General features: G+C 37.4%; 1 protein-coding gene across 1 annotated transcript in view; it reads left to right on the top strand.

Moving 5' to 3' along the window:
- The first annotated feature begins 4417 nt into the window (after positions 1 to 4417).
- Positions 4418 to 16035, top strand: part of ST5 (suppression of tumorigenicity 5) — an 80914-nt gene continuing 69296 nt past the window's right edge. Inside the window, exons 1-2 of the mRNA XM_015830830.1 lie at positions 4418 to 4516; positions 13349 to 14569. Of these exons, the coding sequence (XP_015686316.1) occupies positions 4437 to 4516; positions 13349 to 14569 (1301 nt within the window). The 5' untranslated portion in view covers positions 4418 to 4436. The remainder of the gene's footprint in view (positions 4517 to 13348; positions 14570 to 16035) is intronic.

The following is a 16035-nucleotide window of genomic DNA, read 5'->3' as shown; positions in this document are numbered from 1 at the left end:
AGTTTCTAAGACAGTAACAAATTCCATACTCTAGGAGACCTCTTCCTTCAAAGTTTTGGCTTTGGTTGGGGCCCAGCATTCCAGGGAATCTTTTCTGAAGTTTGGATGTGATTGATATAGCTATTTTGGTGAAGTTTGAATGGAAACCAGTCAGAGATTGGAAGTTGCAGCTGAATTTTGTAGTATTTTCCAGTCCTCTGGTAGTTCCCCAGTACTCCAGGATCTTTGAAAGATATAGTTCAGTGGTTCTGAGATCACATTTGCCAGTTCCTTGAGAACCTTGGGGTGCAATCCATCTGGTCCTGATGATTTGAACTCGTCTAGGGTGGACAGGTGCTCAGTTATCATTTTCTTGCCTATCTTAACTTGTGTTTCTAATCTGTTTTTTACAGTACTGTTTTTGATAGGTTGGACTGTTTTTCCCCATTGTGTAAAGACGGATGCAAAAAATGAGTTAAATAGTTTTGCTTTCTCCCTGTTGCTTGTTACCTTCTTGCCACTTTCTCATACTAATAGTCCAATCATTTCCTTAACTTTTTTCCTGTTGAAAGAAGCTTTTTTTTGTTATGTTTTACTTTTGTCGCAAGCCTTAGTTCATTTTGAGTCTTAGCTTTCCTCACTTCATCTTTGCAGGCTTGGACTATTTGCTGATATTCTGCCTTAGTTATGTGCCCCTCTTTCCACTTTTTATACTTGTCCTTTTTGTCTTTCAATTTATCAGAGAGTTCTTTATGCAGCCATGCTGGTTTCTTTTGAGAGCTATTATTTTTCTTCTTTGTTGGTATAATCTCACTTTTCAAAATTTCCCAAGCTTCTTGAGTTGTTTTCCCCTTGAGGATTCTCATCCATGGAATCCTTCCCAAGCTCTCTCTAAATTTATTGAAATTAGCTCTCTTAAAGTCCAAGACTCTAATCTGACTGTGTTCTATTGCTTGTGCTTGCATAATGTTGAATTCCAATATTGCATGATCACTCCCCCCCAAGGTTCCTGTGGCTTCAACACCTTCTATCATTTCATCTCTTTAGGTCCAATATGGCTGATCCCCTAATTCCCCTTCTCTACTTTTTGGGAGACAAAGTTGTCTGCTAGGTTTGTCAGGAATCTGTTTGATCTTCCACTTGGTGCAGAGTTTGTCTCCCAGTTGATGTCAGGGTAATTAAAGTCCCCCATTACTATTGTGATATGCTCCTACATATCTTAGTTAACTGACTAGCAAAAAGTTCATCTATTTCCTCTGTTTGGTTGGGTGGCCTATAGTATACACCTATGGCAATGTCATTTTCCCCCTTTTATATTGACCCAAATGCATTCAAGACAGTTTTCATCATTATTGTGCTCTATTTCTGTAGAGATGTAGTTATTTCTTATATAGAGAGCAACTCCACCTCCTCTTTTATTTGGTCTGTTTCTTTTAAATAATTTTAATCCCTTTAGCTGTGTGTTTCATTTGTGGGTTTCATCCAGTGGTGGAATTCAGCCGGTTCACATCACTTCGGCAGAACCGGTAGCTAATTTTTTGTTGCCCAGGCCCAGAATGGACTTCTGGAAGCGGCATTCACACATCTGGAACCGGTTGTTCACATATTTGAATCCCAACACTGGTTTCATCACACCAAGTTTCCATAATGACAACAATATCATATCTGCCCTCATTTACCTCATGGGGGAGGTTGTGTGAGGATGCAAATGGTTATAGGTCAAGGACTATTTGTCAGGCTCAATTCCAAAAGAACAAGATATAGAACAATCCAGTCAAAGTTCATTTCTACATTTCCTCACACCAAATAGACAGAATCTTGCCAGACTAAACCTTTAATATTCTCACCACCCCAATGGAAACACCCTAGGACAGGGGTAGGCAACCTTGGCTCTTTTATGACTCATGGACCTCAACTGACTGATTCAGGAATTCTGGGAGTTGAAGTCTATGAGTCATAAAAGAGCCGAGGTTGCCTACCCCTGCCCTAGGAGATTCTAAGTCTCTTCTTCTGTTTCCTATCCATCTAAGGGCTGTCTTGTTTATAATAATAATAATAATAATAATAATAATAATAATAATAATAATAATAATAATAATAATAATAATAATAATAATAATAATAATAATAATAATAATAAAGTTGGAAGGGACCTTGGAGGTCATCTAGTCCAACCCCCTGCTCAGTCAGGAAACCCTATACCATTTCAGACAAATGGCTGTCCAGTCTCTTCTTAAAAACTTCCTGTGATCTTGATTCTATCCCTCTGTTAATGCAGCCTAGCACTGTGTTGGCCTTTTTGGCAGCTGCAGCACACTGCTGGCTCATACTTAGGTGATTGTCCACTAGGACTCCGAGGTCCCTCTCACAGTTACTACTATTGAGCAAGGTGCCACCTACGCTCAATAGTCTCATCCTTCCTCCTCCTTGGAATATGCTCCCTCCTTCCCAGGAAACTGATGTTTCACTGCAGTCTATCATACCACCTGCCCCTTTGTGGGCACCATCCATCACATCACCTCTATGCAACATACATGGATAGTGGATTCTAATTTTTGTTGACTGGAATACAAGATTGTTTCAAAGTCTGAAACTATTATCTGATCTAAGTGAAAGAATGATATTAAAATAATATTAATTTAATCTCATTTTTAAACTATTTCCTCTTTTTGTGGAATAAAGCCTTTTGCATAACATTCAGAAGATTGTTTTTATCACAGCGGAAGTCACTTAGCTTTGCTTTGGGGAAATAATTTCTTTGTGTAGCTGACTTTTGTAGCTATGGATTGCACTGCATCCTGAAAAGTTACCTTCTCCCAATATACTTGCAAATGTAACTCTGTCTAAAGACACATATACACATGCATAGTTTGTGCTTTCATTTTTGTCCACAAGTACTTGAGACTGGATTGGAGGGAAAATAAGAATTCTTACTTTTGAGATACTCCAAGTTTTTAAAAAAACAATTCAGATCACCAGACAGAAAAATATTATTGTTTATTAACCAAGAATTAAACAGCCAAAGTTTTTCTGAATTAGGAATTAGGTAGATCATTTACTAAGGATGAATAATCTAAGAACATTTCTTAATAGAAAAAAAGCAATATCTTGTTTTTAGTCAAATTATTTGTTAACGGTCTTTGAAGTATATTTTACAAACTAATAAATCAACCATAATGTTTGTTTCCTTGATAGCTGTAGCCATTATCAGTCATGTTTTTTTCCTGTCTAATCTCTAATGCTTTCTAGAAGGAGTAATTTCAAGCAATTCTATTTATTCTTTGGCTATCTAAATCTTTTAACTCTTCTCAGGTGGGCATGTTTATTATTTACTTGCTTACTGGATTTGTACATTATTTTTAAAATATAGAGTACTTATGTACTCACTATTAACTTGTATGTTAATTGAGGTCCTGAAAATAGTTGAGTTTACTGAAGTAGGAGAAATCCAGGGGTTTATGAAATAGATTGTAGACATTGGCCAGTTGGAGATGGACATCAGTGCTGGTATGTAGTTTTAGAGCTTGAGTAATTTCTGTCACTGTTTTAGTGTGTAGAGCTGGAATTGAAGGACAGAAGCAAAGGTGACTGGTAGCTTTTCAGAGTTACTGTGAGCTTCAAATGATAAACTCTGTGTAAACTGCCTGACTTTCATGGAGGAAAAGTTGAGTGAAAGTATGTTCGGTGAGCTGTGTTTTAATGTGGAGAATATTTATGCATTTATTCTCCAGCAACGTATGATATACAAGAGAAAGCTAACTGCTTTATCATTCAAATGTATATTGATGATATATACTGTACAAGTAAGTGAAACAATATATTTAAATAAAGTGTTAATTTTATTGCATCTCCAACAATGAAATGCAATGAAGTCATTTCTAAAATGTTATTTTTTATTGAAAAGGAAGTCATCTAAAAATCTGAAATTATTTTAATTCTGGTTTAACAAAAATAAAAATAAAAACCCTGGAAACCAGGATAGTGATTCTGTTCTTATGTGTTTCTCTGAGTTTGACTCACATTTTCTGGCTATAGTAAATCAGATTCTGGAGAATGCTAGTGTATAATTCATGAGATGGTTTTCTAGAATATGCAGCCTTTTCAGTCCCACATGAGGCTCACCACATGGCTGGTAAAATTAATAAGGAATTAATTATTTACTGTATAAACCTAATCCAGGTGCCGTTTCACAAACCAAAAATCACTAACCTATATTACTTCTTAGTTTATAATACCTAGCCTGTTTGGGAGTATCTTCTCTATGTTCAGTTTTAAACTTAGTCTTACTGAAGCTGGTGTAGAAAGGAAAATGAGATTGAAGTCCCTTTGTCACTCTTTTTCTTACCATTTTAGATAGTTTGGTAAACATCTCTAATTTAGTTGCACACAATTCCAACAAGTTTCTTTGGGGTTTCATTCTTCTTTTTCCCAGGTTTCCAGATTTCGAGAGGGCAGAAATGACCATGACTGCCAACAAGAATGCCAGTGTCACCAAGAGATCAGGAGAAAATAAGGTATCTCGGGATACTCTAGAGCGGTAAGTGTAAAATGCAGATGCTCTAGTTCAGGGGTAGGCAACCTTGGTTCTTTTATGACTCGTGGACTTCAACTCCCAGAATTCCTGAGTCAGTTGAAGTCCACGAGTCATAAAAGAGCCAAGGTTGCCTACCCCTGCTCTAGTTGTTCTTGTTTAATGTTGTGTCAGTGTCCTTTATGTTTGTTTTTATAACTGATGGCTGGATCTGTCTTCCAACAATATCGTAATCCTAGCAAAATTACTGTTTTTAAAAGATATTTAAATATGATTTATTGATTGATTGTTTTGTTTTAAACTGGCTGTAAGCCGCCCTGAGTCCACCAGGAGAAGGGCGGGGTATAAATGTAATAAATAAATAAATAAATAAATAAATAAACAAACAAACAAACAAATAAACAAATAAACAAATAAATAAATAAATGATTTGGTATCAGAATTTAGGGACAGTTCTGGCTGTCTTTGGAATCAGTGTAATTTGTCTATCTCAGCTGTTAGTTTCTAACATGTAATTAGGTGCTTCCTCTAGGATTGTACAGTGCATATCTGACAGGTCAAGATTTGATTTCATTATGTGCTGTCAGGTCAATATCAGCTCCCAGCCACTACATAGATAGAACTTTTTTCCATGATGATTTGTTCCCAATTTGGTCCTTCAGGGCTTCCAACGATGTACTCATTGCCACTGTAACTGTCTATCAACTTCTCTTTCTTCTGTTTTTTCCATCATTAAAGCCTTTTCTAGAAGCTAAGTCTTCACAGAACGTGTCCGCAGTAGGATAAACTGGTTACCATGGTAAATACTTGTACTCAGGTACTGAATAGAGGTACCTTAATATTGAAGAGTGAATTCAACCAAACATATTTGAATATTTTCTTTTTTCTTTTTTGAAGTAAAATGGAGCAGAGATAAGCATGCAAAGAAAGTGTTTGAAAACACACTGATCCCTTCAGACATCTTGCTTACTCTTGTACAAAAACATCATTTACAAAGCATAATTGTTCAATTCTCACAGAATATTGTATCAAAATTGAACAAATCATTTTTATAACTTATAAGGAATCCAGCATTTATCAATTGGAGAAGGGGAAACAATGCATTTTTATATAATGGATAAAACTGAGTGGTAATCAATCACCTCTCATGTAGTGGAGATCCAGGTGTAGAAGGCAATAGAAACAGAGCCAAAAAGTAGTTATATCAGTGGCCAAAGAAGGAAATTTCCAGTCTTATGTGTCAGAATTTGAGACCAAGTTTTGTTTGAATGGCTTGAAAAGAGCACCCAGTCTTTGGAGTGGGCTTTTTACACAATTAATATACTGTTATGAAGGCAATGCAAGGAACTAAAAAAAAATCATCTGAAGCTCCTTTGAACCAGCCTCCTTTGAAATGAAAACAACCAACAGTGTTCATATTTCTTCCTCTCTAAATAATTCAGTTTTGACTTTGAAATTAAATTAAAATCAAGTTTAGAATTCCACTACAAAACATAATCAGTGTTCATGGCAGAAAGCTTCATGTCCTTTTAAAGAATTTATTTTTCTTGCCTTTAGCTTGTTTGAAGAGGGACATGGATGTCAATTCCATTAATGATCAGATCTTGTTCAGAGATCTTTGATTGAGTTATGTTGCATCTTTCTTTTCAGATTCTGTCAAGATATTTTAATAAAAAAATTACTGCAGAGGCAGCCTTTCTTGGCCCAATACTTGTGGAGGAAAATCAAGCTTTAAGATTTACAGAAAATCAGCACAGTTGGGGATATTTGAATTATGGCAGGTGGGGGTGGTAAGATGTTTTAGAACAGGGGTGTCAAACTGCCGGCCCACAGGCCGGTTTCATCGTACCAAAGCCGCGCCCACCCCATTGCCGGCCATGCAAAAAGAGTCGCAATATGTCGTGGCGAGTTTGACACCCGTGTTTTAGAGGGCAAGCAGCATAACAGAAAAGGCAGTTCTCCTGATGACATTGTTTTATGGAGGGGATCTGGAGCATGCCCACCCTGTTGGCTCTCATGGGTTAAGTAGATTCAGTTAGAGATAAGTGGTCTTGCAAGCAACTTGATCTTGTGCCATGAAGGTCTGTATAGAGAGTAACCACACCTTGAATTGCACCTGGAAACTGAAGTCTGCCGTTCCCCATCAGACTTTCATAACCTCCAGACCCTTGATGTCATCAAATGAGATATAAAACTGAGTATTAATTTATTCAATTTATATAGCTGCCCATTTCACCAAACAAGAGACAGTGTACAACAAAACAAACCAGTCAATAAAGACCTAAAACCTGTTACAATTATTATTAAAAAATATTAAAACCATAAAAATATAAAAACCAGAGCAAGAACAAAGAAATAGCAGAGGAAGAGATGTTAATAATAACAGAGCCATCTCCCTACTTCCCCTGTCCCCTGGGATCCCTGGGCCTGCTCACATAACCTGGTCTTAGGGTTAGCCCTGAGGTTGAACCTGAAGTAGAGGCCTGGACCTTGATTTCAACTCTAGCACTACTGCTGCCACTCAAAAAGGCCACCTCATGTTGTTTGAGTCTTGAGAACAATGTGATTGCCCCCATGATCCAGCGCTCCCCAGGACTTGCTGCACACCTCTTACCTTCAGGCTGTGTTCTTTTTTCTGTTGACAGGCTCCTGTGCCCTATCTGAGGCAGCTCCGGGTCACACAGGGCCTTCTTTTTTGAAGCAGCTTCAGAGAATGCTCTCCCATGGCTTCTGCAGCCTCCAAAAACTACCCCGTTCTCTTACGATTTTTGAAGGCTCCAGGCTTGGAGGGTCTGGAGGTTGCAAGAGAGTACATCTCATTCTCACACAGTCTCTCAGAATTGCATGAGAATAGGGTATGCTTTCAAGAATAGTGAATGCTGGCATGTCCCTCAAAATGTTGTCATCTCATTCAGTTAGTTAGAACAATTAATCAGTGGAACAACCTGCCTCCAGAAGTTGTGAATGCTCCCAAACTGGAAGTTTTTAAGAAGAGACTGGACAGCCATTTGTCTGAAATGGTGTAGGGTTTCTTGCCTGAGCAGTGGGTTGGACTAGATGACCTCCAAGGTCCCTTTTTAAATTATTATTATTATTATTATTATTATTATTATTATTATTATTATTATTATTATTATTATTATTATTATTATTATTATTATTATTATTATTCTCACACAGCGTCTCAGAATTGCATGAGAATAGGGTATGCTTTCAAGAATAGTGAATATTGGCACGTTCCCCAAAATGTTGTCATTAATGTCAATGTCCTTACATTTAATTTCCATCACCTGCCTGTCATGCTGCATAGTGTATTTAGTTGGAATGAATCAGGCACATATTAAAGAAGGGAGCCTTTATGCTTAAACAACATATTTAGACTATTAGATATATGCAAAAAAGCCATTGTTAATGCCAGAGACTGTTGCTACAATTTGCTGCAAGTCGAGTAATTACAGGACAATCGTGAGATATGTTTGATTATCTAATAAATGCAGAGAAATGGTGGGGTTTGTGCTGGCCAGAGGCTTCATCTAATGCAGGGGTGTCAAACTCGCCGTGTCATGTGACGTGTTGTGACATATCGGGATTTTTTTCCCCCTTGCCAGAGCTGGGGTGGGCGCAATCGGCCTGTGGGCTGGCAGTTTGACACCCCTGATCTAATAGATTAACTGCTAGCTCTTTCTGCTTTAAACCAATAGAGCTATGTCAGGTTCAAGTATGATTTTCAATAGAAAAGGCAATGCGGGATAAAAATTCAATTAGTGTTTGTGTCCAAGTGGATCTTCATGAAAATGTCTATGAAGGTTCTCAGTCATCCAGGTCCTGGTTGTCCCAAAGGTACTTTTCAAAAGGCAACTGGACCTTCTTGGTTTTCTCCTTAGAAAATGTTTCGCTCCTCATCCAAGAAACTTTTTCAACTCTGATAGTCACAACTGAAGAAACTTCTTGGATGAGAAGTGAAACCTTTTTCAAACGGAAAAAAAACCACGAAAGTCCAATTGCCTTTTGAAAAGCACCTTTGGGATTTTTATGAAAAGTGTGCCCATTTGTGGTTTGCCAACACTTTTTTTTGCATATGGCAGTGTTCATTATTGTACATCACATTTTGCTACACACAGAAGCAGCTTAAATATGTTGCTGGGAAAGGCAAACACTATACCAAAACTAAATAATTACTTTAAAACTCAGAAAATCAGAGTAGGACCATTTTGCACGGGGAATACAAAGTTTATAGTAGAAGTTATAAAAATGTGTAATTTTCTGATTGGTAGAATGTCAAATCTAATTCTCCCTCCAGTGTTGATGAAGGAAACTCATATTAACCAAACGCCTGGAGAATCCAAGCATAGATGAATTGTTCTTGGGATTTGTCTTGGATTTATGTCAGTACACTGATATTGGAATTAGGATTTACACCACCAAACCTCTCTATAAGTTTGGAGAAGGATTCAATTGATTTTGGTCCCAGTAAGTTCTGCACAGAGAATTGGAACCTGTGTATTAATGAGATTATGGCAAAGAACATATATGACTTGCAATAGCAGTACAAAATGTCTGAGGAGGCTATATATACAAATAAAGTTGGATTAGGCAGACAGCATGAAGATACTCTATTTTGAACGTGTCACCATAACACCCTATATACAGTACTGTATGTTTCACATTGAATTGAATGGATGCATTTTCAATAAATGTTTTCAACTGACCCTAGTTATTATCTGCAGTGTCATAAGGAATTGGATATTATTGCTATTCTTTACCTTTCTTTTACTTAGATAATTTCATGATCTCAGCCTTGCCAGTGTTGTGTCATAATTATCTCTAGCCTCTACTTTACACACTGACTGTCTTGAAAGCAAACTGGAGGCAGATAACTCAAGATAAACCTGTTCAACTACTGCAGTAAGATGCCTCCCACTACAATTCATAGTCACTTCTTCTCTAGAAACAAAAGCTGATCTATGGGGATAGTCTGGGAATCTGGTCATGATTTACCCAGAAGGAAATATGAGAAAAGCAAGCAGATACAGGAAACAGAAATTGCATATTTCATTATTTTACATGATTGCTTTCTGTCATGACCTGGTTAACCTCAGTCTAGTTTCTTACTAAGAAGGAGCACCTTTCCTGGAGAAGAAACAGCTGTTCCTTGGAGACAACTCTTTGATTTGGTTTGGTTAGCATCTCCAATCAGAAAAACAAGGTCTTGATTTTTTATGTCATCAATACACTCAAAGAGTTTTTTTTTATTTTTCCACTTTTTAAATGAAGGAAGCAGATGGAAAATAGTGTCTTTACTGAAAATTTGAGTCTCAGTTGAATCCTTGAGGATTCCGTAACTTCAGAGTTGATGGAGTTATTGTAAGTTTGAATTTGACACACCTGAGTTTACAGTTGACACCAAGAAAAAGAAATCTCATGTTATAACAACCTGCCATAAGTGTTTGCATGTTAATCAGATAGAGTGCTGTGATGACTGAATAGCAGGTTGAGTAGCAGTGGAAATTCTCTCCTCACTGACTTCGTTTGCAAGGGAGGAATACATGAACTGCTCCTTTCTTTGTCTTTTCACAGCTGGTTACCAGAGTGGGATTCATCATTCCTGCTGTACATTCCTGACTTTTAATTAAATTTATAATTTTCACATATTCCTTACATTTTTCTCCTACTCCATCAGAACGTATCCGTACACATTTGAGCCCCACAGAGTTTTCCCCATTTTTAAAATAATCTAAATCTCTTTTCCAAGAGTTTTAATCACTGGGGTCCTGGTTTGGTTCATGTGAGTAGTTTATAAAAGAAATATGACTTCCTCAAATTAACTGTTTGATGTTTTCCCCTCCTCCTTTAGCAATCATGAGAATTGCATTAGTTAAGGAATGTAGCATTGGTGGAGGAAGGACAGTTTCTCATCCTTAAAATTTAGAAGGTGGGAATGAAAGAGAACAAACAGGGATTGTTATTAACTGAGTAATAAGTAAAAAAAAACCCAGAGGCTAATGAAAAGAGTTAAATTGAATAAAGTATCTAGGGAAGCTGGAGGTGCCCATCTACCCCCAAACTATAAAACAGTGAAGGAATAGTGTTTATGGTCATCAAATGTCATGGCTGTTTTTAAAAATAGACATCGCAAATAAAATAAGATTATCAGCATTATCAGGCTCAGACTCTTCCTTAACGTAGATGTTCTAAAAGCATAACCAGGCAGTCCTTGCTTAATGACAATTTGGTTAGTGACTATTTGAAATTGCAAAGTGCTGAAAAAAAGAAACATATGACCAGCCCTCACACTTGCAACCACTGCAGCATCCCTGCAATCACATGATTGTGTTTCAGGCACCTGGCAACCATTGCTCATTTACCACAGTCACAGCATCCCGTGGTCATGTACTTGCTATTTGTGCTCTTCCCAGCTGACGTCCAAGAAGCAAAGTGAACAGGAAAGCTGGCAGGAGGTTACAAATTACGGTCACATTATGCCCCGCGTAAATGACTGAAACTGGAATTGCTGGAACTGCTGTTGCTGAGCAGGGGAGGTGTTTTGCTTAACGACTACTTTGTTTAGCAACAGAATTGCTGGTCCTAATTAGGATCACCAAGTGAGAACTACCTGTAGTAGCATACTCACTTGATTTGTACAATAATCCTGTAAGGTAAAATTTTGGGCAAAAATTGACAACTGCTCCAAAATCTCCCATTGAGTTGTGGCTGAATATGGACTTGGATTCTGCATCCTCCTGTCTCAGTTCCATATTGTGATCGCTATATCGTGTTTGTTTTAAAGTGTTGCATGATTTTGGTTAATAATCTTTCACTTATATGATTTTCTTAATACAGAAGTATCAAACGTGCACCGCCTCAGCTTAATGGCAGATGCAAAGATTGCTTGGTGTTGTGCCAGGAGCACCACATGATCCAGCTGCTGCAATTAAGCTGAGCTTGTGCGTTTTCCCTAGGCAGCAGGCAGGCAGGCAGCCTTGCATAGGTACTATAGCTAGTAGACCTCAAAATCTCCAAAACATATTGAATTAATTCTTCTCTTCCCTTCGAAAAAATATTGAATTTGCCAACTCCTTCCAAAAGAAGTTTAATTTCTCTCCTTCCTCCAAAACAGTTTGAATTCATTTCTCTCCTCTCTCCAAAAGACGTTTAATTTCCCTTTGCTCTCCCAAAAAGGTTTATTAATATTTGTATAGTTTCAGGCTACACAAAGCCCATGATAATTGTCAACTTTATAGAAACTTCATTTTTTAATAATAATTAAAGTTTAAATAATTTCTTCAATTGCCGCACTGTTGAATGGCTTCTTCATTCATATAGCAATATAAGGGCAAAGGATGTAGTAATAGATCCTGAAAATGCATAAAATATGTGGCTATAGAAGGAGAGATACTAAAAAAATCCATCTATATGTAGCATATGTGTTATGTATGTGTGTTATGTATGTGTACAATTTGAGAGTAAGTAACTAAATTTCATTTTTAATGTGTGCCATTGTGCCAATAAAGGTTATCTATCTATCTATCTATCTATCTATCTATCTATCTATCTATCTATCTATCTATCTATCTATCTATCTATCTATCTATCTATCTATCTATCTATCTATCTATCTATCTATCTATCTATCTATCTATTCATTTTAGTTGTGGGTTATTGTAATTTGAAGGTAAATTGAATGGTAGATGATTCTGGGACATGTTGTGTACAAATGACTGTTATGAAGCCCCAATGTACATGTTTGTGTGTAAGGGAACAAGAGAATTCTTAAGCCATAAGTTCAAGTGTATGTGTATGTATATATAAACAATAAAGAGTTTTGGGAAGCTATTGAGCAAAGGCCGAGTGATGACTGAAGTGATTTAACCTTTCTGTATTTTTCAAGTTGTTCCCTGTCTTGGGAATAGAGAAGCTACTTGGGAGGGTGGATTTAATGAGAAATAGTCTGCAGGGAAAGCATTTCTTGCTTACTACTTTTCTCATCACTGCAACCTTACAAAGCAATCAACCAGTCTCCCTGAACTTTATTATGTGCCTTTGTAGCAGTGTTGAAGAAACTTTTCTTAAATCTTAACAGGTAAATAATAATAGTTTCGTCTTTTAACTTTTTAGAGATAGTAGCGTCACACGTTTAATAGCTCTTGGATAAAACAGAACATTGGGATCTGTTTCCATTTGTTTTCAGGCCTATTTTGCACTGAATTAACTTTAACTATGCTGAATGTTGATCTGGAATATAGGCAAACAGACTGTGCTCCTGTTGGACTTCTAGCTGTCACTATTACAGAGCATGGTAATCTTCCAAGCTACCTTAAGAGAGTGAGTCTCATTTCATAATGTTTCAGACCCCAAATGATAAATAGTTTCTAGAAGATGGTAGTGGGGCTTATTTTATAATTTATTTACAATTTCAGAGAAGAAAGGATTGGTTTTTTTAAATCATCATAATCATCCCGCCCAACAATCAGAGTTCTCACTGTAGGAAAACATATACTGTGCCTTTTAAGAACAGAAGTGAAGGCATAATAAGTAATCAACTTTTAAATGTGCCTAGTAAACTGGTTTGCAATGTTGGACACAGAATGCTGTGATTGATAAATGTTAATCAACTTGATTATGGCACTTCTAATACTCTTTAAAAAGATTTAAAAATCCCTCTTTGATAAACTATCTGTTAAAACTTTTTTATAGAATAGAAATGAATTTTAGAAGGTTGGTACAGCTTGTTTTTTAATTTCTTTTTTTTAAAAAAATAAAAATAAAACTTTACCTGTTTATTTGCTCATTTAATTACACAGCTAGCTGGCTAAATGGTATTTGTCTTCTCACTTCCAGGTGTCAGTCAGTGTCTCCACCACCTCTTCTGTATCAACAAAGAAGCCCCAAAACACATCCACTCAGTGATAGTGAGGAATCCTGCTGTTCTGGCAATTTCTCCAAAGTTTCCAATTCCAGAGTCTTCCTTAAAGATCAAGCTAAGTGGGGAATTGCCTTAAGAAGTACCTCAACTTCCCCCTCAGATACAGAATCTCTGCAGCATCCACTCAAAGCTATCAGCATTGGATGCCTGGATAAAAGGCTCTCTGTCTTCCAGGGACATGAAGAAAAGGAGGTATCCAATGAGGTTCAGGATGGTGAAGGAGTAGCCAACTGGCAGCTGAGACGGAGTTCTCTCTCCTTGGGAACAGCAGCCAATCTACGTAACATCTCTCTCAGCCGGGTCAGTGTCCATTCACAAGCTCTTGATATCAGGCAGAAGATAACGGAATGGGAATGCCGCAAGCAGCCTTCCCCCAGAATGAGCTTCTGCTTGGACAAGAGGGATGTTGGAGACAGGTCAGGCAGTGAGAGCTGCCCTAGTATATTGCCTTCTCCCTGCAGTGAGAAGGCTTTTGAATACAAAGGCTTCCAGAGGATGAGCAGAACATTTTCTGAATGTTCCTACCCGGAAACAGAAGAGGAGGAATTTCTAGACAGAGATCCCTGCCACCGTTTTGAAAAACGACTGAGCCGGAATGAGTCCACCAATGCCTTTCTCAAGGGGGTTCCAAAAGAAAGCTCAGCTGTGCTAAACAGAATCCAGAAAATTGAACAGGCCTTAAAAGAACAACCTGGCCGGGGACTTCCTAAGTTGCCAAGTAGCTGCTACAATGTGGACAGAGGCCGAAAGAAATCTTTGACTTTAGGGGTTTCAGACAGCTTGACTGAGATTGCAAATGATAGCAGAGCAGGGAACATTACTTGTGGGAGTAATCTGGAGACACCCACAGAGACTGAAAAAACTAGTAAAATGCTGCATGGGCTAACTACCAAAGTTAGTTCTTTTAGTTCTAAGCTGCTTCCAGAGAGCCTGGCAAACACAGCGGTAAATCCTGTGCCCAAGCCGAAACGCACCTTTGAGTATGAAGCTGACAAGAACCATACAAGTAAATCAAGCAACGGACTACCTCCTTCGCCAATGGCTGCTGTTCCTCCCCCTCTTCCATCAACTCCTGCTCCCCCTGCCACACGGAGACCGAAAAAAGAGTCACGCTTTCGCAGAAAATCCCCAAATAGGTAAACATGGAAAGCTATTGTCCTATACTCTTAAATATCGGGGAGACATTTCTGCAGAGCAAGAAACCTCAATGGCTGTCATGTCCTGTTAACTGGGTTTTGTCAAATACAGTATGTTGTTCCAAATGATACTAGAGTGCTAGCGGCTGTAGTTGCCGGAGGGATTGACTTTTACTGCAGCAGATACAAACTGGAAAATTCTTAAATAAAGAACATCTGTGTTATTATTTTTCTATAATGACTGTGAACATGCTTTGTACAAATTGTCTTAACTGCTCCTCCCTCTCAGCTTCATATAGTAGTGGCCAAAATTGTGGAAAACTTTTGGGAAAAGTGTACAGTAAAAATGCCACCTTTGATTAAGTTTCCACCAATTTTTCTTCTAATTTCTTTATAACTGTAGCCGTGTTCACTTAATAATACTATTTTACATCGCTTTCTGGGCAACCAGTCAATTCTTTGCACCATTACTTTAATTTTATTACGTTTTACAAGCTCACTAAATGAAAGGGGAAAAAAACCCCAACCAACTTGATAGCGATCACATAACACACTGACAAATGTCTTCCTCTTCAATACATGACATCAATAACTGAATCCTACTGTGATCTGATTGGCTCATTGCCAAAACAAGATGACACCTGATTGGCTCTCTAAACACTTATGCTCATTGGCTACAATCAGATGAAGGAAAGCTACCTGATATCAACCTAAGCAAGTTGAACTTCCTTTTTCTGGTTATTTGGCTATAACTTTTCATAGAATACAATACAGATCATTGAACAAACTATGTTGCATTACATTCTTGGTTTCTTGCATTAATTTTATGGTACTACTTGCATTAATTTTATGGTACTACTCCAAAACAAAAAGTGGTGTTATTAGCCATCAAACCTCAAAAATACACTTTTCCTAAAAGGTTTCCACAATTTTGGCCACTACTGTATTTAATCCTGATCCTCGTGAGTTTTCATGGCTTATTGGCATGCAGTGAAATTTCCATATCTAAACTCTAGCTATTGTACCTAGCACAAAGTCACTAATTCAGAATCTTCAGTTGTGGATATAATTGCTTATTTTGCACAATTTATTACATTTATATCTTGTCTTGTCATAAAAAAAAGTACTTTCCTTATTTTTAGTTACACTCATGGAATTTCAGTGATGTAGAAAGATCTGAAATGGCCAAGATCGTGTACTGAAATCCTAGTTCAGCTAGGCAATCTGTTGAAGATGGAGAAATTTACTGATGGAATCTGATGGAAACTTATCCATCAATTTCTCCCAAATGCAAGGCAAAACTCCCACAAAATATAAGGGTAAAACATTTCTGAATAGTTTGTGCAATTTCATTATATAGTTGCAAGCAGCATTTTAATTGTCATGATTCTTAATGAGAATAGAGTATTTCTGCTTGGCTATGCTTGCTTGTCAAGAGTATTATACAGAGTACAGAATTTATAATC

This window comes from Protobothrops mucrosquamatus, unplaced genomic scaffold (assembly GCF_001527695.2).
Source record: "Protobothrops mucrosquamatus isolate PMUCROS unplaced genomic scaffold, P.Mucros_1.0 scaffold_251, whole genome shotgun sequence".
NCBI classification, from domain to species: Eukaryota; Metazoa; Chordata; class Lepidosauria; order Squamata; family Viperidae; genus Protobothrops; species Protobothrops mucrosquamatus.
Note: the sequence above shows the minus strand (reverse complement) of the source record. Positions and strands in the feature narration are given on the sequence as shown.